This window comes from Pongo pygmaeus, chromosome 2 (assembly GCF_028885625.2).
Source record: "Pongo pygmaeus isolate AG05252 chromosome 2, NHGRI_mPonPyg2-v2.0_pri, whole genome shotgun sequence".
Taxonomy (NCBI): Eukaryota; Metazoa; Chordata; class Mammalia; order Primates; family Hominidae; genus Pongo; species Pongo pygmaeus.
In genome coordinates, this window is record NC_085930.1 from 160,133,915 (window position 1) to 160,161,075 (window position 27,161).

At 39.3% G+C, this 27,161-nt stretch overlaps 2 protein-coding genes across 7 annotated transcripts in view; one reads left to right on the forward strand and one right to left on the reverse strand.

The window, feature by feature from the left end:
* Window positions 1-27,161, forward strand: part of MED12L (mediator complex subunit 12L) — a 342,962-nt gene that overhangs the window by 202,221 nt on the left and 113,580 nt on the right. The window lies entirely within an intron of this gene.
* On the reverse strand, window positions 3-22,705 carry GPR87 (G protein-coupled receptor 87). The gene is made up of 4 exons (XM_054480273.1): window positions 22,619-22,705; window positions 22,441-22,510; window positions 6,026-6,157; window positions 3-1,075 (listed from the first exon to the last, which is right to left on the reverse strand). Exons 3-4 carry the CDS (start codon window positions 6,057-6,059, stop codon window positions 33-35), a joined length of 1,077 nt encoding a protein of 358 aa, XP_054336248.1. The 5' UTR covers window positions 6,060-6,157; window positions 22,441-22,510; window positions 22,619-22,705; the 3' UTR covers window positions 3-32.

Genomic DNA, 27,161 nt, shown 5'->3' on the forward strand with positions numbered 1-27,161 from the left:
GTACATATTGATTTCAACAAACAATAAAAGGCCTACACATCAGTATAATCATAATATATGCGAACTTCTGATCTTCTCACACTTTGCAGTGATCTGATGCTTTCACTCCTGGTTCTGATATTTGATTTTTTGAACAGTCTTCTTGAAAATGACCTACACATGAAAAAGTAAATTATTGGATCCAGGCACACATTACATGCAGACAAGAAAAGTGTCATTTCTTTGCAGTAATATAGGATTTTATGTGCAGATTCATCTAAAAGCCTGTCTAAGTGACTAAAAGTAAAAGGAATTCTGCACAAGTGATATGGTAGAAAGCAGGTAAAAAACACAGCCACAACAACCCTGATGCTCTGGTTATGTTTTCGCTTTCGGCTTGACTGACTTACGAATTGCCTGCTGGATTTGTGGATGTACCTGGATATGGCTATGTAACATCCGATCAGAATCACCAGCACGGCCACAAACAAGCAGCTGTTCACATAGGTGACTGCCGTATGCCATTTGACCCCCAAAGGACTTTTAAGTTTCAAGCAGTCATGGACATTGTCCTCTGTTGGCTGACCATTTGTTAGGATGATGTTTGGCAAAGACAAAACAGCCATGATCACCCAAACACAAACAGATAAAACCTTCGTAAAGGTAATGCTATACATCCGAGAGTCCCCAAATGGCTTGACCACCTTCAGATAGCGATCAATGCTTATCAGCCCAAGGAACACGATGGAAGTATACATGTTTGCATAAAACAAAACTGAAGTGTATCTGCAGAGAATAAACTTGAAGTACCAAGGTCCAAATCCTGCATCATGGACTATTCGAAATGGAAATGTCAGCGTCATTATGAGGTCTGCAACCACTATGTTTTTGAGATAGAATATGAAGCTAGTTTTATTCCTAATGTGGAAGAAGATCCACACTGCTAAACCATTCAGCAAGATGCTTGCCACAAATATAATGAGATAAAGCACCGGCAAGACAATCGTGTCAAATTCGTTGTGAAGGGTGGTGTTCTTTCCTGGTCCATCGCTCCTGTTGCCTGAATTGTGACTCTCTTGGCCGTGCAGCTCGTTATCTGTAGGAGAAGTGGGGAGATAGGACTTCATTGCTTTGCAAGTGTGCCCACAGGCCACTAGGTTCCCTTACAGACCCAACTTTTTGTTATTTCAGGTGAACTTAAAGATGTCATCAATGATTTACAGAGTCAAGGTAGCACATTGTTAATGTTTTGAGTGGCCAAAGAATTAGTGACTTTCTCTCACTACGCTGCCTCCCTCATATCAGGACCCTTGAGTAAAAAGTCCCATTTCTGATCCCCTTTGCCAGCCTTTTGAAAATAAACATACCAGTGTAAATTATTCCAATTCTTACTCCCATGTTTGATATCATTACAAATAGAATCAACAAAATGTGGACAGAAAATTGAAATTTTCTATAACAAGAAAATACAATAGCCAGCACATGGTTATTGTTTCAGTGTAGTCTTTGGCACCCTCTTTGAATATATCTTCCCTTCCCTTGCCTCAGATTTAAGCTGTTTAATCGTTAAGAATTAAGAAGCTGTAAAACTAGTGGGTCATTTTGAATTTTTTGCCTATGACTTTCTTATAGTACTTAAGATCTTTTAGGGACCATTGATAGGAATAGAAAGAAAATGTCTTGGCATTTTTTGTAAGTAAAAAGAAAATCTACTGTCTTCTAAAGTGAACAGACGAAAGAAGTCCTGGATAGATACAGATCTGACTTGCTGATTCTCTGAAATCTGTTTTCATCTTAGTAGAATTTAAGTTGCAGGCTGGTATAAAGTTACTGCTGATTATTATAAATATTTACATGTCATCTAGTAAATTCTTCATTAAAATGCATTTGTATAGTCAAGAATATCCACAAATATGTTTTTGTATAGTCTAGTGATAAATGCTGATTTTGTTTTCTCATTCTTATTAAGTTTTACAGTTTATTGCCAAAGAGGACAACTTGTTAAAAGTAATTGCAACCTGGTATACTTTTTTTTGTTTATAAGGCTAGGTTACACCTATTGTATTTATTGTGGGAATTTTTAAACCTTTAGCTTTTTTGGAATTTTTAGTTTCTGTTGTTAAAGACCTGTACCATATCACTGCATCATATAATCAGTGAAATGGGTCGTGAGCATTTGACTTATGTGGCAGCCATGGACATGGGCCTCTCATGTCTCCTACTGTGGGGAGCATGATGGACAGGCAGCTCCTGCTGTGGGGAGCATGATGGATCCACCACCACATTCTTGCTGCTGCCACGCTTCCCGTGGACTGCTCCTGGCCTGTGACTGAGCATGGCAGGGACACCAAGACAAACCTGTTTTTGTAAGAGGAGGGGTTTCTCTGACAAAAGACTTTGGCTGGAGGAGTACTTACCAGTCTTCAAACCTTTTCTTTGAACTTTCTTCAAACTGCACTGTTCCTACTCAATCTTCCTTCCTTCTTTCTCCCACAAGTGGTTGGAAGGCTGCGCCAGCCTTCTGCTTTTCCCCATTTTCCCTGGTAGCCATTTTCCCCAGTAAATCTCTTGGTCATTTAAGCACATTTTATCATCATTATTTTTGGGGAACCTGAACTGATGGAATTAATTTATAGATTCACCTTTTGGAGGTAAGGTTAGAAGGAAGATCATTTCTGAATTTTTACTTCTCTGTAATTAATAATATTTACTGTAGTTATAATTATGTTTTGAAATGGTTTTGTTATAGAGATAACATCATGAATTTAAGCCCTCACTGCCCTGCACACAGGCAGTTTAGTGTCTGTTTTGGTTCCCTTCTTTGAGGAGAGAAACAGGAAAGTTTTGTTGATTAAAATCCAAAAACAGATTCCTAAATTGCTGCTTGACATCTAAGTGCAGGCCCTTCTTAAGTAACCTTGTCTTCTTCCTAATTCTTTCCCTTTTATTCCTTACTGTGAGTGTTTTTAAAAACTGGTTTCCCTGGCCTAACTATTCTTTCACAGGCTAGTAATTTATATCTGGACTAGCCTGTTATGAGACCCATAGTATTACTAAGCTTTACAAGTTAAAATGCCTGATTCAGCAGCCATCTATATTACTGCTGCCAGTTTGTAATATTTCCTTGTACAGTATCATTCAAGCCTATTTTGATTTAATGACGTGTTGTAGTCCTGGCTGTTTTTGCATCATAAGATCCAAATCAGTATCGGTGACATTAGGAGCTTCTTAAGATGTGTGGCTTTAACTGAGTTAAGATGTCTTCTTGAATTAATTTACCCAATTAAATGATTAGCAGTCACTTTCATCTAACCTGGGATAGAACTCTTAGGGAAATAGAGGACATGTGAGTTTAAATCAGAATAAAGGGTCCAGCTGAGGGACACAGCCTGAAAAGGAGCAGCCGTGTCATCTCCTGAGGTGCTGGCTGTGCCTTGTAACAATTACTTATGAATTGCTTTTCAAAACCATTTTAAATACAAATATATTAGTTCACGAGCTACAGCATATTTGGCAGGGAATATTTCAACTGCTGGTGTTGGCTCCCTGGGGATCTGCTATGCATACCTATCATGGAGTACAAGAAACCCTACTTCACAGTGTTGCTGAGGGATATGAGTTCTGTATATCATTATAATATTTTAAAGTTTAATAATATGAACACATTCTTATTAAATGATGATTTTGATGATTTGCCTAACAATTATGGTTATTATTAAAGATAGTCTCCAATCAGAATGTCAAAAAAGGTTGTGTGGGTGTGTATACATATATATATGTATTTGTAAATTATAAAGATCACGTAGGATTGGCCTCTTTCCACAGTGGTTATTGAACTGTTTTGTGGCATTGAGACAGTCTGGTGTTGAACTTGTTGACTGTGTAACCTCACGGTATTTGCTTCCTTAGTTTATATATAGGATTAACATTTTGGACTATAGGACTTCTTAATTCAATAGGATAGGCCTAGGCCTGGTTATTACTTCATTCACAAATTTCACATTTAGGCAACAAAGCTTAAACAAATTAGTGGTAAAGCCTGTTATGGGTTATTTGCTGAAACAATATGGTAGTAGAGACAAAAAATGGTTTGTAAGAAGCAGATGAGCCATTACTCATCTGGTTGCTCTGGAAGGCTCAAAACTTAACTTTTGAGAGTTTCATGTGATTAATTTGTTTTTTAGAATTAAGTCTATATCATATTCTTTTTTGCCAGCTAATGCCCATCATTTATTCTCTATCATTGCCTTAAATATTTCCAAAACGTACGGGTGTACTCAGAAGCATTTCTCTATATGATGTTTCCACTCAGGAATATTGACCCGTAAAAGTGAATGGCTTTCTTCACCCAGGCAGTTTTATCATGTTGTTCTTCCCTGACAGTAAAGAACTTGGCCAAGTTAGGGAACATCTTTAATCGACAGTAGCTTGGTGATTCAATTAAGAAAAATTAGGAGCTGTTTTACAGTGTAAAGGCTGTTTTCTCGCAATATGTGCATGTAATGTTGGATATTATCAAACATGATTTCCCCATCCCTTCTTCTTGTTTACTAGGGTGGTATTCCCTAGATTGTATAGTGCAGGGCTTGACACAGAGTGATAATTGAGAGTAAAACCTCCTTTGGTATTCTCTCTGACTCTCATTCCAATCCTTTTAAATTAACAAATGCAGTGACATAAGAACTCAGTTTACTAGTTTCACAGTAAATTATTTTGTGCCATGTGTGAGGGTGGTGTTTGTTTGGGACGTAAGGGAACTTTGGCTGTCTTTGCAGGGGGAATAGGTTTGTGCATGTGTGTGTACAGGACTGAGTGTGTGTGTTGGGGAATGCTTGGGCTTTGTAGCCAGATATAGCACAGACCACGTGTGGCTTTAAACTTTTAAATTTAAATTAAACATAATTTAAAAAATTAATTTCCTCAGTCATACTAGCTATGTTCAAGTTTCCCGGTAACCACATCTGGCTACTGTATTGGCCAGTGCAGATACAGGGAATTTTCATCAATGCAGAAAGCTCTATTTGACAATGCTGGTTTAGCCTCTTAATAACTGTAAAATGGAATACGTAGCCGTCTTGCTGGATCTTCTGAGAGTTAAATGCTTTGCAAACGTTTTGACTACAGTGTCTAGTACTTAGTAGGTATGCATTCTATAACATAAAGCTTAATTACCATTTGTCTTGTTAATAGAGTCACATTATGAATGACAGAGGAAGAATCTGCCACTTTTGCCTTTGGTGAAGCTACATCATTGTTCGCTGGGACGTGTCACTTGGCACAAAATATGAAAGTATCAACATATGTCACTGCTCTACCTGCTAGGTGGAAATGAAATAATAAAAGTCATTCAAATTATAGGGTGTCACTACCATGGTACAGCTGCCTAGGTCTGTCTGTTTTTCTTTCTTTCTTTCTTTCCTTTCTTTCCTTTCTCTTTCTTCTCTCTCTCTCTCTTCCTTTCTTTCTTTTTTTTTCCTGATACAGAGTCTTGCTCTGTCACCCAGGCTGGAGTGCAGTGGTGCGATCTCAGCTCACTGCAACCTCTGTCTGCTGGGTTCGAGCGATTCTAGTGCCTCAGCCTCCCGAGTAGCAGGGACTACAGATGTGCACCACCACACCTGGCTAATTTTTTGTATTTAGGTATGATCATTTTCTACATAGTTACCCAGTAGATTAGGTAGATGTTATCTCTGGCCTCTTGGGGAACCTCATGAACCTTGGTTTAGACTATTAAATATGGAAAGTAATAAGTAATTTTAGTTTGTGTTTAAAATCTTCCATAAATGTTATTAATTTAACCCTACTTGTCATTTTAGAGATGATGTCTGGATGAAACAAAGTTTAAAACAAAATGATAGCAAGCTAAATTTATCTCAGCGATACTGTCCTGCATGTTTGCTGTTTTATACATAAGGAAACACAAAGCTAAATGCTGGTTTATTTTGTTAGTTGGTTCTCTGACCATTAAACTCCCCAAATTCCCAAACAGTGGAAAAATAGTCATTGATAAAGTAAGATTTTCTTTGTATCTCTTCCGACGGCTTACTTGGTAATTTTGCAAGCGTCAAGTTGAGCCCCATTCTTCAGTTGTGATGCACTGTAAGCAAAGATGCGTGTCAGGAAACACTTGGGGACGATTGAGGCGTGGGTTCAGCATAGGTTATTCCTGGTTTGATTTCTGGGGAGAAAATGAAAAATGAGGAAAAAATCAGTTGGGAAGGAATTTTAAAATACAACATTTTGGTCTTTTCAGTTAAAGCAATTGCCTCCACGATTCAGAAAGTATGTGCTCTTTGGAGATGAATACCTGGGCCACACAGAGTTGCCCCCTTTCATAATTCCCTGCTGGGAGTTATGTCTTGTGGGTGACTTTGGCTACATACCTTCACTTTTCTGAGCTTTGCATTCTTCACGACATCTTAATAAAGGTTAGCTGAGACCATATGTATGTGCAATGTTGGGTATTATCAAACATGATTTCCCCCACCCCTTCCCCTGCAGCTGGGTCTGTTTGTTCCCTGTTCTCTGGATTCTATCACATATTGACCATAGAAAGCGGAATTCCTGGGAACTGTTCTGGAAAGTGCAGCTGAAGTAAAATATGCTTATAGGACAGTTTACCATTAGGGGAAGTCACACTCTTTCTCATGAAATAAAACCATGTGAGACTTCCAGGTCCCATCACTGATGTTGCTTAAAGAGACTCCAAGTAACCTCATTCTGTCCAAGCACAAAGCAAACTTGAGGCTGGTGTGAGCAGTTACTTTTGTCCCTGCATATGTGCTGAGATAGCAGGGAAAGGGCACGTGGGACGCAGGAGTATGTGTAAGAGTTTGCAGTAAGTGGAGAGGCAGTTATTATTTCTTTTTATGTTCCTGTGTGTGTCCTTCTCTTCTGTTTGCATATATCACATGTAGCTAAGGTACTTGATTTGGTAGTAGATGGAAAAAGTAGTTTTTAATTTTTCAATGATGCTCTCCACCCAGAATCCACTCTTTTGAGAGTTCAGACAGTCTATCCATACGTCACCTTGAACAGCTCCAGTATGTGGTACACAGCAGAAGTCAGAAAGTGTTTTTTGGTTAATGCAGCATAGGCAATGATTAAGGCTCTTAGAATCCCTCCTTTTTGGATGCCAGCATCACATTATTTTTTAATGTAAGGCAAAGAGGTAAAATTCTACTTTCTTTTTATTTATTAAAGTTTACTGGGGAGAATGACGCAGTTAATTTTCTAGACTTTATAATAATGATCTTTGGATTTCAGTAAGCCTAAAAAGCTTGAATCCAGTTTCTCATGGAAACATTTCAAGGAAGTTACCTGATAAACACATTTTTAGTTTTATGTTTCTCTGTTCTCAAGTTGTATGGTTGTCCTCTTCAGATGGCTTCCTGTAACCTTCCTCACTGACAGTTGCAGTAAGAGAGAGAGAGCAGACAGTTGGCCAATAAGCAGGACATAGAGAGAGGAGACTGGGAGAAAATATTTGCATGTTACATTTCTCATAAAGGATTTCTATTTAGAATGTGCAAAGAACTTTTACAGCTTCTTAATAAGGAGAACACAACCCAATTTAAAAAAGGTCAAAAGATTTGTCTAGACATTTCACCAAGAGCACATGGAAGGACACTGAACGTTGTTAGTCAGTAGGGAAATTCAAATGAGAACCACAGTGTTATGCCACCTTGCGTCTACCAGAATGGCTGTATCTGAAAAAGACAGGCAGTAACAAGTGTTGCTGAGGGTGGTGAAAACAGGACCCCTCATACACTGATGATAAGAATTTAAAACGGTGCAGCCACTCTGGAAAGAGTTTGGCAGTTTCTTAAAAAGTTAAAATCAAATGTATCGTATGACCCAGTAGTTCTACCTCTAGGTATCTAGCCACAAGAAATGAAAACTTATGCCCATGCAATGACTTGTATGCAGTTGTTTATAACAGCATTATTCATGATAGTTAAAAGCAGAAAGAAGCCAAGTGCTGACTAGAGAGTAGATGAGTCAACTGTGGTATAGGCAAAGGATGGAATATTACTCAGTAAAAATAAGTGAAATACAGCTATCGTATGGATGAACCGTGAAAATGTTTTGCATGAGAAAGAAGCCAGATACCTAAAGACTACATGTCTTTAGGTGAAATGTCCAGGAAAGGCAAATCTGTAGAGGCAGAAAGTTGATTAGTGTCTGCTGGGGTTGGGGGCAGGAGTGGAGGGTATGAAAGATATTATTCTTTTGCTCCTTAATCCTGTGTTACTGTATGGTAAGGCAATTCTTGAATTATAATTACTAACTAAAGATAAGGAGTTATTCTTGTAGTGTTAAAGATCACGGAATGTGAAAGTCAGAACATGCTAAATTCTGGTAACTAAGAGATCACAATAGACTTTCGGGAAATCTGCTTGCCCCATAATCTTTTGAATCATGGGAACAATAATACCTACTTTATAGTATATAGCATCCCTCCTTCATGAGGTTAAATTGAATATACATTTATAAATTAAGTGCTTTATAAATGCCAGTTTCTGCTTCTGTTATTTCCATTAATCTTTGCCTAAATTAAATTCGAGATCTTGTTACTCTTATTGGAACTCTGGTTTAACCAAACTGCAGACTCTCAGCGATATGCCTGAGTTTAATTCCCTACTTTTCTTCATACCCATTCCTGCCCTGTGAATGGCATCCTTTCTCCCCTCTCTTCCGACCTTGGAAATCTCTACTACTTCTTCAGTACCAGCCATAACCTGATCTCTTTCATAAGGTCGTTTACTAAAAGTCTGCTCATATTTCAGGCCCTGGAGTTTATAAAGAAGAGAAAGGTACATTTCTGTCCTCAAGTTTAGAGTCTAGTTGAGAATCCAGAAATAAACAGACTATTTCAATATCGAATGAGAGGTTTGGGATGCTGTGAAGATACAGAGGTGTACCCAAACTGAGGGGAAGCAAGGATTACAGAGGTTCCATGACAACTATGATGCCCAGGTTGTGGCAGGTTTGCCCAAGGTCCAATCAGAAAGGAGCACATGGAAATGCTGAGTGTAGCCAAAGATAAGGTATAATAGTCTACTGAGGAACTGGTGACAGCATGTAGAGATGGAGATATATGACAAAATATGAGGCATCTTAAAGAATCTGTGGCTGAAGGATGCTGGTGAAAAGGGTTAGAAGATTGTTGGAGGCCTCCCAGGTATTTGACTATAGATTTTAGTCTCTTTCGCTGATGTAGGACCCATGAAAGGACAAACACGTACTGGGATGGATGGAGTTTAGTTTTGGATTGGTTGATTTCATGATGCCTGTGTAGTATGCATGTGGAGGTGTCTACTAGATGATTAAAGAGAAAGGTCTGGAGCTTGGAGAAGTACTCCTGGCTGGTGATGTCTACCTAAGGCCAATAGAAAATAGGTGATAGAAGAAGCTGTGGGAATGAATGAGATTGTCCAAGATGAAACTGCACAGTTGGCCATGCATGGTGGCTTACGCCTGTAATCCCAGCACTTTGGGAGGCCATGGTGGGTAGATTACCTGAGGTCAGGAGTTTGAGACAAGCCTGGCCAACATGGTGAAACCCCATCTCTACTAAAAATACAAAAATTAGCCGGATGATGTGGCGTGCGCCTGTAATCCCAGCTACTGGGGAGGCTGAGGTAGGAGAATTGCTTGAACCCAGGAGGCGGAAGTTGCAGTGAGCTGAGATCATGCCACTGCACTGCAGCCTGGATGACAGGGTGAGACTCCGTCTCAAAACAAACAAACAAACGAACAAAAAACCCAAAACCACACAGTGGAGTGAGAATAGCAGAGAGCTAATGTAGACTTTTTAATGGAGCCAGTCTTAGGGTGAGGGGAGTGCCTGAAGGAGAGGCCAGAGAGTTGGGAGGATTACCAAATAAGAATAATGTCATGTGAACCAAAAAGAGAGTTTAAGAAATGAGGAATTGTGATTAGTTTTATCCTGTGGGGGAAGTCAAGTGACACAGGACAGCAAAGTGCCACTAGATGGGATTCAGCAACAAAAAGGTCATTGTTCATCTTTACCAGTGCTCCATGTGCTGGGGGGCCCAGGGTGTTTTGAGGAGAGAAGCCTAATGACAGAGGGTTGAGTAATGATTGTAAGGTGAGGAAGTGGAGGCAGCAATCTCAGAAAACTCTTTCAAAAAAAGAACATGCCTGTGACGGAAAGGAGACAGAGAAGGTGAGAGGTGGAGATAGATAAAGGATTAATGGAGGGTTTTCTTAAGCATATCATTCAATGTCTGGCATTTAAAAATGTTCCGGCTGGGCGCGGTGGCTCATGCCTGTAATCCCAGCACTTTGGGTGGCCGAGGCGGGTGGATCACCTGAGGTCAAGAGTTCGAGACCAGCGTGGCCAACATGGTGAAACCCTGTCTCTACTGAAAATACAAAAATTAGCTGGGCGTGGCAGCGTGCACCTGTGGTCCCAGCTATTCGGGAGGCTGAGGCAGGAGAATCGCTTGAACCTGGGAGATCTTGCAGTGAGCCGAGGTCATGCCACTGAACTCCAGCCTGGGAGACAGAGTGAGACTCTGTCTCAAAAAAAAATTTTTTTTTCCAGCTTGGATTAAAAAAAAAAAAAATCCTGCCTTAACCTCTAGCCAAGTATGGTGACACCATGGTGGAGTGCATAGAGCGAGGATTTGATTCTCTGATTCTCTGGATTACAGCCCCCAGCTCTGTTGGTTTTAGCTTCTAACCTTCCATTTCTGCCTGTATAAAATGGGTATGAAGACTCATCCATTATAGGTTGACTGCGAGGTTAAGATGATGAACGTTTACAAAGCAGCCTGTGTACTTGCGCAGGGTTGAGCTGAAGTCGTTTTAGTTCCTGCTGTATATCATAGGTACACAGTTGAATTTATTTAGCGCTTCATAGGTTGGACAAAGGGGTTGAGGGGGGTGGATCCTTGCACCTTGTTTATGCTGAGATGGCTATGTGGCTGGTGGCCTCAGCTGCCCTCTCAGGAGTCATTTGACTGACACTTTTGCTCCAATAGCTTGCCCTTCCTTTAAATGGTCTCAGAGCCTTACCTGCCTGCTGTCTTTCTGAACGATCAGCACCTCAGCTTCAGGGCTCCCTGTGTGCTTTTACTACAGTGGCTCTGCATTGTCTGCATGTCCCAGCACTTGCAGGGTGTTGCAAGGAAGATTGCTTCAGTGGTAGTAAAGGGCTTGGTTCCAGGACCTGGATCCTGGGCAGGAATCCTGCCCTGCCACCTACTGTTCCTTCAGCTGAGAGCTGATGAAACCACACAAGAATGTGATGTTTGTGGTAGGCCCAGGTTTCACAGTCATTCCTGAGGTTAGATGGTATCGCTGCTTAGAGACCTGTTTTTTTCCCAGCCACCCATTGGTATTTTCCTTTGGCTATTTTACTAACCGTGTTTCTTTGTTGTTGGTTGTAAGCTACTTTTAAAATGAGGGTGGTGGAAAAGGATTAACACATTCTCAATTTCTCCTTGCTTTTGGACCCCAAACTTGGTGGTTGATACCTTAAGCAGTCTTCAGAGCAACCCTAGGACCTGGATATATTTCCACCCCCGCCAGGTAGGAAGATACGAGATTCAGACAGTTTAATTAAGTTGCCCTGACTCACACTGTGAGTAATGGGTAGAGCTGGGATTCATATCAAATACAATAGAAACTGAAATTGCAATTTTATTATACTGTTGTGGAGTAAAAGTGAAGAATGATTCTGGGGGGGTATTTTAGAGGACAGGAAGTGGGACGGGGGCAGTAATGGGCAGAGGTAGGAGACTGTTTTCTCCATCAAGCTTGTGAAGGAACTGCTGATCTTCCAAACTAGAGGTCTAGTTTTATTTGGCCTGAACAATGTTGAAAACATCAGGAAATTTCACATAAGAATCCAGATTTGGATCCCATTTTGAAAGATGAGAAGATTTGCTAGCATCCAGCGTGAACAATCCAGCACTATTAGTTGCCCCTTCCTGATGGGGAAGTGAGCTGTCTCCAGTTCTTTGGCTCACAGCATAGTCGTTGACATCCCTGGGCCACCTCTTTCGGGAGCATTACCTGCTGGGTCCTACAGTCACTTGATTTGGCAACGATTATTCCGCTTATCATTTAATCTTATGTGGCTATACTTAACCTGTATAGATCCCCAATTGTTCTACTTTGATTATAAATGTATCTTTCTCTTCTTCGGTGTCTCTCCTCCCTGCAAACGCCTGATTTTTCTTGTATTACTGACCATCACTTACCATTTCTTTTCAAATGGTTTTTCTTATACCTCTTAGCAACCCAGAAAAAGTAGTGACAGGAGGTCATGTTGTTTAGTTCACACCTGAGAATGTGTTAATAGTCACAGTGGAGCTTTTCTCTGTGCCTGCCCCTCTACTGGGGCCTTTAAGTGAAAACCCTACTGATTGTGTTATAAAACTGCTTTTGGTGGGGAAAAACTGAGGTTTCTGGTGTTACGAAAAGCTTCTGAGTAGTGGAGTAGGGACTTGACCTCAGTTGTGTTGGATGCCCAAACATTTGCTCTCTCCCCAGAAGGGCTATGGGAGGACAACATCCAGGACTACTGAACAACTACTTTGGACACCCAGCCTTGTGGTCCACCCAGAGCCAGCCTGCTGTTGCAGTTCACTGGATTGGATCTTGGCATGGGTGGGGAGTCGTTTGTACCACGCCGGGGGAAACTCTGTCAGCAGGAAGAGCGGGCCGGTGTGCCCTGCCATGCCATGGCAATGCTTTAACTGTCCCTGGGCTTCATCTCTCTTGTTATTGCCCTCTGATCAGGATCTTGAAATATCAATGCCAGTTAAATGTTGGCTCCCTAAATGCAGTTGCTCATGATTAATTTTTGACTTAGTGTTTGGTAGTGGTGGTTCTCAAATGACAGAGTTATAATATCAATACCTTTCCTATCTGTCCTCCACTCTCCAGTTTTCCCTCTAAAAGCTCACATCTGAAATTGTAAGAATTTGAGATCTGAAGGTTTATTTTGCCACTTTACTTCTGAAAAGCTATACTGAACTGATTGATTATATAGAGATATTGATGTAGTTCCTGCATTTTTGTGGTAAAGAGATAGTCTTCACAAAAGCCATCTGATAGAAAGTTTATTTGAAAGATACAGGATCTCTTCTATTTTGGAATCACCTATAATCTAAGAATCTTTCTCAGTTTAAGCCTGACTTTATGTGTATGTGTGTTTGTAAATTTATGTGTGTTTTTCAACAATGCTAAGATTATAGCTCTGCAGAAGGCCTGGGGAAAGAGAGGCAGATTACCTCACTGGTTATGAGTTACCTCTTGTTGTAATGGAATTAGGTCACTGTATTCATAGCACATTTCATTAATGCATGCATGGAGTTAGTCTCCTAAATGTGTTGGAATGCAAAGCACAGCAGCCCTTCATTCAGGTTTTTCAGGTGCTACACTGATGTTCTGTTCTCATAGTTTTGCTGGTACATGTAGCTTACAAATAGACCTATTTTGGTTAACAATTTAGAGTTAACCTAAATTGTGTGTGTGTGTGTGTGAGAGTGTGTGTGTGTATGTTTAGAGTGGATGGGGGGTTGACATAAAGTGGATTGTAAACTCCCTGAAGACAAGATTTGTGTCTAATGGTTCTTTATAACCTTAACCTCAAACCTGACTATTCTTTTTGACAAGTGAGGGAACTGAGCAAGATTCAACAACCTGCCCAATACCACACAGATGGTTAGGGGCAAAACCAGGAAATGAGCTCTAGGTTTTATGACCCCAGAACAGGCTGCCTCTGTGGTGTTGCTTTGCTGGCCTAGTGGAGTGTCAGAAGTAGCTTCCCTGGTAGAAAGTGTTCTAGACTGAGATTCCCTGACCAGTGCAAAGTATCCTAGACCTGGATTCAGTAGGCAGCTGTTAAGTTTTTGGCTCAATCTTTGACTCTGTGACCCTGTTAAGCATTGTACCTCACAGAGCTTGAGCCTCCTCATCTATGAAACAGGGAGAATAATAAATACCTGACGTACTTCCCAAGGGTGCTGTGTGAATGTGGTAAGAGAACATATGTTAAGTCAATTTTATATTTTAAGTGCTATAGTAATGTAAAGGTGTAATTCATGGCAAATATACTTTGCTTAAACAGTAAATGCTTTTCTTAAACAGAAAATAAAAATACACCTTTTATCTCAGTAAGTTGTAAAATTTGAGTAAAATTCCTACTACTCACATTACTACGTGGCAATTGTGAGTCAGATCAGGAGATCTGTATCACATTACTATGTAGTTGTGAGTAATAAGAATTTTACTCAAATTTTACAACTTACTGAGTTGAAACATGTATTTTTATTTTCTGTTTAAGCAAAGTATAAATTCCATATAGGTAACTTCTGGATCATTTATGTAAGAGGGTAGTCAGGTTAGGGGCCACAGTCCCAGTAGCCAACATAGTGGTTTTAAATGAATATGTTCTAAACTAAATACATTTCAAGTGACTTCTGGCCCTTAAAAATATTCTTAGAATTCAAGACTCCAGGTAAAGTCTTTAGTTGTTTGATTACTGTTTACTAGCCTATTAAAAGATGCAGAATGCTTTTCACAAGTTCACGTAGTTGCTGTTGCTTGTTTTGGAATAGCATCCTGTGGCTTAAGCATTCTACTTAAGAGTTATAATTATTCTTCATGGTGGTGGTGGTGGTGGTGTCACCTTGATATTTTAATACAGTCATCATTATAGTTTTCTGGGCTGTGGGATGTGGTGCAGGTATTCTCCAGGCCTTTCCCATTAGAACTGTTGTCAGGTTAGCTACCCTTATTCTTCTAATCACAGCTTAACCAAACCTTAATGCTGTTTAAGTTAATGGAGTAAGACAATTACCTAAGAGAGCATTTTTCCTTCAATTTCATCACTTGTCTTCATTGACAATTTTGAAATTCTCAAGTGAAGTCTTTAATGAGTGGATATTTCACATTTCTTAATCAGCATCAAACGCTCACTCTCATTTTTCTCTTCTCATGAATACAAGTAAATAACTCACCCTCACCCATATGTAGTAAAAGGATCTGGGATCACATATAACTCATTTCATGAAACACACACACACACACACACACACACACACACACACGCGCACACACACACACACACACACCGTTTCTTCAAAGTAATTCCTACTTCAGTGAATTTATCAACTTCTGGCATTAATCATTTTTTAAACAATGTCTCTTAAACTAATAGGAATATTTGAATTAAAATATTTTTCTCTGGCTTCATTTATAGATGTAGTAACTTCCTCAACTAGGAGAAATAGTAACCTGTATATTTGTATTATCTTAATATTTGCCACATGCATTTTCCTGCTATTCACATTTCTTTGCTTGATGTCCTCTTCTGTTGCAGTCTTCACTGGCTTACTGTCTTATACGGGACACAACTCAGGCTCCTCTGCAGGTGATGAGGACCTCCTGACCTGACCTGTATACCTGCCCACTTTATAGCTCCTGCACCAGACCCTCCTTACCTTGCATTTTATCCTGAAAATCCCTTCTCCCTCTTGTCTGTTAGGCAAGCTGCCTTTACCGCCTTCAGGTCTAACTCATCTGCCTCCTCTTCTCAAAGCCTTCCATGTTATCCCCATGTGCCACGTAAGTGCTCCTCAGCCCCTGTGGTTTCCCATACCTCCAGCTGTTGTATTCTGTTTTTGTTGTTTGCCTGACTACCAGAGTGTCCTTGCATCCTTTTATCTCCAGGGTCTAGCAGAGTACCTGCGGGCACAGAGTCAGAGTTCAGAAACCCCTTTGACTTACTATTAGGCAATCATGGAATTTGGCCTCCTCTCTGACTTAATTTCATTTTGGAAGGCATATGTCAGTTTTTTGTTTTTTATTTTTAACAATTTTTTTTTCTGCCTTCTGAAGTGAAAGGGTACAACCCAGGGAGGGTGGAGACAAGAGTAGAAATTGGCCATTGACCTGTGTAAGGCATGGCTGAAGACCAGGAAGAAGGCCTGATCAAACCATTAGGAGGCTAATCAAATGCTGGGCCTGCTGACGTTTCTGAATAGCTCACTGTAAAGTTGGGGGAGCTAAAGTGGAGGGCTGCAAATTCAAATGCCAGCAGCAGCCCCACAGGTTATGTCAGTGAGGAAAGTCAGCCAGGTATTAGAAGAAACAACAGTACCAGTATGCTAATAAAAGACAGCTAGTATGTCTAACACTTGTGAAATTTTCATAATTAGAATAAAGTACACAGGGAAGAAGGAGGCAGAAAGGTTTCCGTAGAACAATTATGAAGAAACAGCAGTAAGATGAAAATATTTAGAGTGAGCCACATGCCTGGACCCCATTACGTTGTCTTATCCTGCCTCTGTAAAATGGCTTTGCCTGGATTAAGCTTTGAGTTGGTGTCTTCAAGCATTCAGCCCTTTTCACTGTGCCTACTCTTTGGGTGTTCAATACAACATTGGTTCTTTATGTTAAGACTCATGGGAGAAAGTTATTTCTACTCTACATAGTAAGAATGGTGTTCTGTAGGCCAGCTATGAATTTATCAACACCAAATCATTGTGCCTTCTTGTTTTCCTGTTGGAGTTGAGATCCACCTTAAGGCCCAACACCATCTGATAGGGATGAATACATTTGGTGAACTAATTTCTCATATGGTTTTTAATTTCCCACCATTCTTTTTCCCAGGCTTCATTTGTTTAAATTTAAGTTCATTTGAATTAACTTCATATTAAGCATCTCCGTAAAACACCTCATTTTTGTTGTTGTTGTTGGAACCAGAAAGATTATAAATAAATAAATTAATTATATGAGTACATTGGAAGGAGAGCTTAGTTGGCATGAAGTTAATCAGGTTGTAATTGACAGAAGAGGAAAGGGAGGCAGTATGGGAAATGTACCATCTCTAGATAGGAGCTGGGGTGGGGAAAAACTTTAAGGGTAGAGATGTTTGGCTTTGCCACCCTGGCTGTGAGACAGTTATTTTGCTGAGAGCATCTTCCAGGATGAGGAAGCCATCAGAGCAAGAAGTAGTGTACCATGACATTTATATTTCAGGTGCCTGCAACTTTGAGCACTCAAACTGAGTTCTGCACTGGCCAGTTGTTTAGTGCCTGTCTTATTTGCAATTTCATATAGACTGTAAACTGGATATAAACAGACCATAGTAAGATCCAGCATGACTTTGTGAAGGATTGGGTACATATTAGCATTTCTGGGTCTTAGGATGAAAAGTAGAGATAATACTTGAGGTATTGTACTGTTGGCTCTTGGCACAGAATGAATAGTTTTTAAAATTATATATATTCATATATATATATAAACTGTGTGTGTATATATATATATATTTAGTGTTCTTGTTTACATTATGAAATTAGAATGAATGTTTTAGGGTAAAGGGAATATTGATGTTTAACAGATACTATAGTTTTATTTTTCCAGCAGCCATCATGGTATATGCTGACACATTGATGTAGTAATTACCTTTTAAATGGCATTTACTATTCTTCTATTAATTTGTTTTGCTATATATAATATAGGCATGTACCGTTTTGACCTAATGCAAGCCATTATCCTCTAAAAGTTTTCATTTTTTAGATTTTTAAAATGCTTGGGTGTGACAACTAGAATACAATTGTAGCTGTGATTATTTAAGGATTGCATATTACTGTGAGCCACATTCTACTTCATCATGATATGTAGCACTGTTTTCTATATAAATATATCTAGTAAACAGTTAATTTTAGGCCAGGCACGGTGGCTCATGCCTGTAATCCCAGCACTTTGGGAGGCCGAGGTGGTCAGATCACGAGGTCAGGAGTTCAAGACCAGCCTGACCAACATGGTGAAACCCTGTCTCTACTAAAAATACAAAAATTAGCCGTGTGTGGTGGCGGGCACCTGTAATTCCAGCTACTCAGGAGCTGAGGCGGGAGAATTGCTTGAACCTGGGAGACGGAGGTTGCAGAGGTTGCAGTGAGCCGAGATCGCGCCATTGCACTCCAGCCTGGGTGACAAAGCGAGACTCTGTCTCAAAAACAACAACAACAAAAACAATTGATTTTGCAGTTTTTCCCAATTTGTCTTGGAGCCGGTTTATCTAAAAAAGTTTTGAAAGGTCCAGTGATTTATTTTCAGTTTTATTTGTAATTTTGGGGCCTAGCAGGTCTGAGGAGGAACAAGTTAGGACAGGTAGGTCATCCACCCCCAAAAGAGTATAGCAAATCCTCAAATGCCTACAGTCTAGAGGCAACAGATATTTATGCATTGTTTTCTTGGATCTCTCTTTTCAGTTCTCAGCCTGAGAGCCACAGAGCTTCGTACTCTAGTATGTGCAAACAGTCCAAGTAATCTGTTAACTTTTTTCTTTCTTAACTAGTACAGGGACTTCAGATCATTTTGTTTCTGCTGCCCTTTTGGTATACTGGCCTCTGCTTTGGAGGCATTCCGAATCTTGATATAATCAGTAAAGGGTACCCTCTAGACTCAAGGACTTGGAAAACAAAGTTTCACTTTGTTCTGTGTCCTCCAGAGAGTTGCTCTGGTGGTCAAGAGACAGTAACATCTTTGACCTGAGAGCCTGTTCAGGCTACAGGGCAAAACCCTTTCTGGGAGCTTGAGAAGTCTAAGTGTCTATCTTGCTACATACAACAACAGTAAAAGAGCTCCCCAAATGCTGGCTAGTATTATTGTGTGCCTAGAAGTGTTCTAAATTACCTGTGTATATTTTAATTTATTAAAAGGACTTTAGATTCACATTACAGGTTTGCCACTTACTTGGGCAGGTTACCCAACCCCTCTGTGCCTTTTTCTTCTTCTGTAAAACAGTCCTCATGAGATTGTTTTGAATGAAGTATTAACACAGCATAGACCTTTTATTCAAACTTGACATGTAGTAATAACTCAGTATTGACATGCTACTTGAGTGGGTAGTAAGAATTAGTACTGTAATTTTTCAGATGAAAAAAACCTGAGGCTTAGAGAGAATACTTGGAATACAGTATACTTGGGCTATTTGCACATGTTATTTGTTCTTTGAGCAGATATGTGCTGTCTGTCGCTGGAGTGCTAGAGCTTACCCTCATTAACACCACTAATGAGGGGCAGAGCCTGGATTTGAACAGAACGTAAGCCCATCTCAGTGCTGTGCTCCTAACTACTGCTTTGCTACTGCCTGCACAGAAATTTGGTATTCATGTGCTGATTAGCATCTGATGCCTCCTTTGGGAAAACTACCAAGTTAAAATAGCTCCAACTTGATTGCAGGGGATCATGCACCCAAGATGGCCATTTATCTACTGTAGTCTATACTGTGGTACTAGTATATGGTAAATATACAATAAGTCTATATCATTTTACATATAAAACTACCCACAAAAAGAGGTAACAGCAAATACATCATGGTTGACTGTAGGCAGTGGTTCAAGGTCAGAGCTCTGCTCCCTACTGGTATGCTCGTTAAGCCTTAGTTTGCTCAGCTGTAAAAGTGGATAACAGTAATTTATACCTTAAGGTTGTCTGAGCTAAAAAAAAAAAAAAAAAAAATGCATGATAAGGCCGGTGCGGTGGCTTACGCCTGTAATCCCGGCACTTTGGGAGGCCGAGGTGGGCGGATCACGGGGTCAACAGATTGAGACCATCCTGGCCAACATGGTGAAACCCCGTCTCTACTAAAAATACAAAAATCAGCTGGGCATGGTGGTGGGCGCCTATAATCCCAGCCACTTGGGAGGCTGAGGCAGGAGAATCGCTTGAACCCAGGAGGCGGAGGTTGCAGTGAGCCAAGATCACGCAACTGCACTCCAACCTGGTGACAGAGCGAGACTCCATCTTAAAAAAAAAAAAAAAAGGCATGATAAAATATGCAGTAATCTTGTCACATATCAAATTCGATGTGTATGCTAATTATTGTTGTTTTAGTATTAAGGATAGAAGGACAGTTTGTGCCATACAGATCCTATCTAGTACATTAGAAAAGGTCATTTAAGGAGCTTTGCTCTTCTTTTAAAATGATGGAAATCATTAGAAATTACTGTTTAAGAGAAACTGTAGAATCATTGATATGAATGACTTAATGTCATGACTTACACTAAATGGAACTTAATCAGTACTCTCGCTTAAATGTATTTTAGTGTAATTTTTTTATGTTTGGCCAATAAGAATATTAATGAAACAAAATATGTTAATTAGGTATAGGATAGAGAACAAATATTCTACTCTGCCTGTGTTTGCCATATAAGGAGGTAGAGGGTTTGGTAATGTTTGTAAGGTCAGATAGAGCCTGTCTTTCACCATTGGCCTGAAGCAGAAGGTCTGAGAGGTGGGTGCATCTCCTCTAGTTTTTAATAGCTGGGTCACATCGCATTTGCTTCTGCTCTTGCCTCCCTGTTTTAGATAGTTACAAGTATAAGAACTGCAGCTGGCACTTGTATTAATACTTGTATTAATTCAAAACTTTCAGCCAGGTGGGAAGAGCAAATAGTACATTCATCTTCATCTTGCAGAGGAAGAATCTGAGACCTAGTGAAGTCGAGATTTGATTAACATCATGTAGCTGGCTAGGGGCAGAATTGGGAAGGTCCTCATTTGTGGCTCTACCCCATTTCCTCTCAAGCATTCCTGTGTGCTTGGTCCAAGCCTTAGGTTCTTTCATTACCAACCCCAGCATCTCAGCATATCACCTGGGATCGTGGGAATCTAGAGATGCAAGGGGCCTCTAATGACCATCTGATCTAATCCCTTCATTTTACCTGTGAGGAAGGGAAGTGAGCTCCTGGGGAATTCAGAGACTTGCCTAAGTCACACAATAATATTTGGTACAATCAGCCCTTAAACCCAGGTCATTTTGCTGTGAGTCCTGGGCTTTCTACTTTAAATCCAAACTACTGCCTCTTGCCTGCATAGAGAACATCTACCCTGGAGACTGGGGGATGCTTCTAGGGAGGTGACTTTACATAGATTTTGCCTCACTTCTGTCCAGTCTTCACAACCTTACCCTTTATTGGGCTTTGAGGGATTTTCATGGGTTTTCCAGGCTTTTCTTATTTCAGGAGCATACAAAGAACTAATGGCCATTGTGGTCTCCTCTATCTTAACTTTCTGTGGCATTTTCTCAGAGTAAAGAGCTAAGTATGAAATATTTTGTTGTTGTTGTTCTTAAAGAGAGTTAAATGCGAAGATATTAAGGAAGAAAAGCAGGCAGACTCTGAAGAGCACAAACAGCACAACTCTAAATAAGAACATTCCTTTTAACTTAGTCTTCCTTTTCCCACCCACATCTCTGAATGCAGTAAATCCTCTTAGCATGTTATCTCTGGTTAGGGCATTTTCTCAGTGTCTTCATGAAATAAAGATTTTCTGGCGGGATACTTTCTTTTTGTAGGCTATATCCTTAAATATGAAATTCAGCCATCCATCTGCTCTTCTAGGCCCTTGTCCTTAACCCATGTATACCTGCAACACATTTCAAGTAGAGGTCAGAAACAAGAGTCTGAGGATGAGATGTTGCTGAAGGATTAAGAGAATATGCCTCTTTGATCCCTAACTTCATGGAGACAGTTAATCTCAATTGGCAGAAATAATAAATATCAACAGGGTGTCTGGTTTTTTTCCCCCCAGTATAAAGTAATATAGAACCAGATTTGTTGCTGTTCATATTGCTGGTAAATTGGAGAACAATTATGAAAGAAATCTCTTGTTAAAAATGTTAGTATACCTAACATAAAAGCAGATTCAACTTGAGAATGTGATGTAAAATTCTATAGCAGATAAATCTTAAAATAAGAAATCAAGAAGTCACTCTACTTCAGGTTCATCTATTTTTTAAAAGTCCTTATTAAAATTTAAAAGAACTGAGATCTCCATGCTTGCTTCTTGTTTTCCTCACTGCAGTGAAAACTTCCCAAACAGTTTGAATGTGGAACAGAAGTAAGCTGTTCCTAACCTGTTTGTCAGTCACTGGGCAGTTTTCTCAGTGCCTTTCCTGACATGTTTTAACATGACTTCTCCAGGGATCAGAATGAGGATTGCCCTGTTCTTTGTGGTACAATGAAAAGACTGAGATTATTTTATCAAAATGAGACAGTTGGGAAAGAGAAAAATCTTTGTCTCTCTCTTCAAAAAAAAAAATACGGATAAACGATTATGAAACAAATTTTAAGTTTTGGGTCCTGGGAAACAATTATAAGAGACTTTGGCTTTTACTCATCTAATAAAGTAAATGTGGTTAAAAAAAAATGTACTAAATAAGAGTGATTGCCAAAACACTGTTTCTACTTTTGAAGGCACAATATGTAGTTTATATTTCTGCCTGCCTGAGCTGGAAACAGTTGAAGCTTCATGGCTCACAGTGGTGCCTCATATCTTATTGTCAGCATTCTAATTTCTAGTTTTTCTTCAAACCTCAGAGTTAAGCAGAAGTATAATTACAGTTTTTAATCATTGCTGTGTCTTATCAACCACGGCTTTTAAGAAAATGAAAAATTTTTCGTTTACCTTTCATTGTGGTGGCTGGCTGTCCATTCACCTCATACGGTGTCTTCAAGTTGAAACAGGTTTCTTGTCTCTAATTAAGAATAAGCTTTGAAACTAAGGTCGGCAGGGAAGTGGATTTTCTGGTAAAGCATAAAAACGAAACATCTCCCCTACCAGACAAAGTAGGTATCTCCCTTACCCCTTTAGAGATTGTCCTTTGGGGCACCCTTTCAAATTCTCCTGCTCGGCACCTACTGGAACAACTTGCTCTCTTGCTGATGTAAATGACTCACAACTAAGAGTAGGTGAGATTTGTCGACTGGGGAAGAGTATTTCCTGAACCTGCAGGAATCAGATGGTGATTCACCTGAAGGAAACACAGAGGGCTGGAGCTTAGACTGCCAGAAGTCTGCTTAAGGAGTGGGGGATGAAGTCTCAGGTTGGGGCCTACTAACTCATCAGATCGAATTTTTAGGTCGTTTTTTTTTCCAGCCTCCTATTGCTATCTAGAAAACATGTATTTGCAGCCTTCCTGCCAATTAAATTTTGGATTAAAAGGAATAAGAATATGCTTTATGACAGACGAATTCTTTGAAAATATTATTCTACATATTATTTAAAGACTGAAAATGTGTTTATTGTTGTAACTGATAACTTTGGAAACTTGTAGTCTTATGAAACTAATGAAATCTATAGACATATACACAATGATAAATATTCAAAATGTGTTAAATTTTTCAGGGGCTGGGTTCACTGACTCCTTTGAATGCTGACCTTTAACATAAAACAATTAATTTTATTGCTTTAAAAAAGCTTCCAACAATGACAAATTTATATAATCATATCACTTTTTTTTTTTTTTTCTTGAGACGGAGTCTCACACTGTTGCCTGGCCTGGTATGTAGTGGCATGATCTCAGCTTGCTGCAACCTCCACCTCCCGGATTCAAGTGATTCTCCTGCCTCAGCCTCCCGAGTAGCTGGGATTACAGGTGCCCACCACCACGCCTGGCTAATTTTTTGTATTTTTAGTAGAGACGGGGTTTCACTATGTTGGCCAGGCTGGTCTCGAACTCCTGACCTCGTGATCCACCCGCCTCAGCCTCCCAAAGTGCTGGGATTACATGTGTGAGCCACTGCGCCCGGCCTCTTTTTCTGATTGGTAAATAATTTTCTTGCTTTTAGATGAGAATCTCAAAGATTCTGATATTTTCTTGAATGCAACATTTAAATAAATTTAAAAAAATAAAATTTCATCAAATGGAATCAAAACCTGTTATCGTGGATGAAGATAAATGAAAATAATCAAAGGTGAAAACTTTTTTGGAGTTAGTAAATCTATAGTAGGTATTACTTAGTGTTTACTTGTGTCTTCTTAAGGAAATAACGTGTACATACTAGTTGATTTTCCTTATGTTTTTACAGAAAAACAAATGGGTGTTTAACTTAAAAATCAAGAATTGGGTATCAAAATTACATTTTTTGTATTTTCCTGTCTGCTTCCTAACCGTACAAAAACAGACACCTACAATTTTAATTTTTTGTTTTCCATTCTGCTTTGGGTAGATTAAGTATGTTATGGAAAAGTAGCTATTCCTAGGGAAGGTGTTTGAATAATAATTAGCCAACTTAATAATAGCCCAATCTTTTAAGAATTTGCAGATTTACAAACAATTCTTCATTTAGTTTTGACTCTCTCTGTGCTATTTTATACTTCCCCATTGATTTCACTTTTAGCATTTGAAGCCAGTTTCTTTTCTTCTTCTTTTTTTTTTTTTTTTGAAGCCAGTTTGTTGTATTTTGAGCAGAAGAGTTATGCTATGCAGACTTTAGTTTGGGAGACTTGTTCTTGTGTTGACCTTTTTGCCATTTTTCACGATGATTCATAAATAATAAATGAGGTACTGCTTATAATTTTACATTTTACTGCCAGAACAACTAACTGTTAAGTACTAAAGGCATCAGTCAAAGAGAGAAGCATCTCTTGTGGCCCCCATAAAAGTATGTTGAGCAAAGAACCTTGCTGCAAGTACTGAGGATTATCACCCCAAATTTCCAGTGATGTGTATAAAATCTTAGTAGGGAGCTTATTCTGAAAGATATTTGACAGGCTTCTGTTATAAGAATAAAGACCTTTTAAAAAAAAGGGAGGGCCCTACTGTGAAAGGGTAATCATAGGCCCTTCTAAGTGTGAAGAAGGGCTTGTGAGGGGCCTATGAAATTTTCCTGTATAATGAAGCATCTTTAACTTTATGTGTGATGGTGTTAAGTAGGAAATAAGGTGATGTCCCTTCACTACAGTAGGTGGCCCCCTTTTTCTCCTGAAGTGGGCTTGGGTTAGGATGCACTTTTTCCTTTCCCAATACCTCTGTAAGCAACATGCCTGGGACAGTAGCCTAACAGCTGGCTTGGAGTGTTTCAGCGTTTCGTTGGCTGGCAGCACAAATTTAGTATAGTAACAAAAAAGTTAATGCAAGGCAGCCTTTATGCATTAGTCTTAAAGTATATTATGCCAGTCTCAAGTTGGGACTTGTGAAAGCTGGTCTTACCTAGCATTCCAAAAGGGAAGTAATACATGTTTAGTCATGAAAAAAGTGTAACACTTTGATGCAAAGAGTAGCTAACAGCCAGCCCATAGCTTTATTATTGTTCACATAATCGAAAGGTAAACCAGCATAATTTTTTTCCTGCTGGTTTTTATAGCAAGTCTCACATTTCATAAAAGCCCTGGGAATCTTTATAGCAATAATTTCTTTTCCACTTCATTGGAAAATCCTGTTAAGTGCAGGGCACTCTTTTATTAATTTTGTTTAGCCATTACAAACCCCAAATTTATTTTAAATACGGAACATCCTGGGGGGTGTGTGTGTGTGTGTGTGTGTGTGGTGTGTGTGGTGTGTGTGTGTCGGCCACCAGAAAACTTTAAAAAATTTTGTTTGTTTTTATACTAGGGTGATTTTTTTCCTTCTAACATTATTTTTAAAGATATTAAGACTACAAACACATTGAAAGAATTGTTCAACTAGATTTCATCTAGATTTATAAATTGTTACTGTTTTTCACATATACTCTTCCCCACCCCAACATATTTACTGACAACAGTAAAATGTCAAATTATGAGCAGTACCTCATTTATTATTTATGAATCATCATGAAAAATGGCAAAATCTGCATAGCATAACTCTTCTACTCAAAATACAACAAACTGGCAACAAACTAAACCAAACATATTTGGTTTAGTCACAGAAATTCAAATGAGGATTCCCATAATCTTACTGATTTTTCAAAATATATTCTTAAAGAGACAGGGGCACTCAAGGAGAAAAAGTGTCACATCTTCGAAGGAATTAAAATTAGGTAAGATTACTCATAAGCCTTTCTCAGTCCTGAAATGAACTCTTTTGATAAGTTCATTATCAAAAAATGAACTTTTTTGATATGAGACATTGAGCAAATGTATTACCAAGGCTTACCTTGGTGTTCTAGTGGTTTCTCCATGGCATATGACTTTTTCCTCCCTTCTTTCTTTGGCTTTTCTGCATTGGTGTGGACCTGGGGACAGTGTTTCCTCCCAGTGTTGGTAGGCATAGTATTTGTGTTATAATCTCATTTTTCTGTATCACTAATCTCAGATGTATCTGTTTCTTCTTAAGGAAAATGCACATATAAAGGGCATCATAGTCCTTTATAGTACACTAACTCATTATTACAAAACAAAGACAAGCAGGGATCTAATTGCAACATAACTCAAGGTGATCTCTCTTGAATGCCCATGTTGGTCTTTTCCATGTGGCTGGAACACGCAACAAGGATTATAGTAAAACCTTTGCCCAAATCTTACTGTTCCATCTCTGTACACAAGTCATTCTAATTGTGGCTCACATCCAGTAGCTGAGAATTTGTGCTGAGTATAATTATTATAAACCCTTTAATAGTCAGTCCTTTGACAAGATTGGTATCATTGGGTCCCTATGCTTGAATTACTGTGTTTAATCTGTCATTTGAAATTATTTGTATCTATCAGGTCTGCTTTATGCGAAACACCTTTTTCTGGTATGAGAACTTCATTTGATTAAAGGGAAGGGGGATGGTTTGGAGATTGAGTCTGGAGATAAGGCTGCATCTCTGACTGTTGTCCTTTTACTGATACTCCTTCCTATGCTGGGCAACTTAATCTGTCTCCTTTGCTTTGTAAATCTTGCTTGTGCGAGAGGCAGTGTCCAGCTGTGACAAGACTAGTGATTGGGGTCAGGTAAACTCCAATTTGGAACATCTCCACTTAGCAGCTTTTTTTACTTTGGGCAAAGCACATCTTCTTCTGAAAATGAGCATGGGAATGCCTGCCATGTAGGGTCGTAAAGCTTAAGTGAGGTAATCTATTCAGGGTAAATATACACAGGGTAGTTCCACAGTGTTTGGAACTTGGTTGGCATTTAAGGGTACAGGAGCACTTTGTCTTTTGTCAGAAGGCGAAGGGAGAGCAAGCGAATGAATAGGGTGTCTGATGCATGGTGGAGTCGGAATGATATGCCTCAGCTCAGAAGTTAAGGTACATCCATAATTTTGGTTGCTTTTAGAAAGTTTCTGGTTTCCTATTAGTGACAAACTGATGATTGCTTGAAATGCTTTTTATAGTCTTTTTTGACAGTTTTTTTCTCCTGTAAAGGAGGAAGTTTGGGCTTCTTTATTCCAGACTATCTGAAATTGTGGGAATCTATAAAAGCTGAGGTTAGAATATATGGG

Coding starts and splice junctions, on each gene's coding strand:
- GPR87 (XM_054480273.1), bottom strand. CDS start 6,059: ATGGGGCTCAACTTGACGCTTGCAAAATTACCAA. Junction 1,076..6,025: donor GACGCTTGCAAAATTACCAA/GTAAGCCGTCGG, acceptor CTTCTCCTACAG/ATAACGAGCTGCACGGCCAA.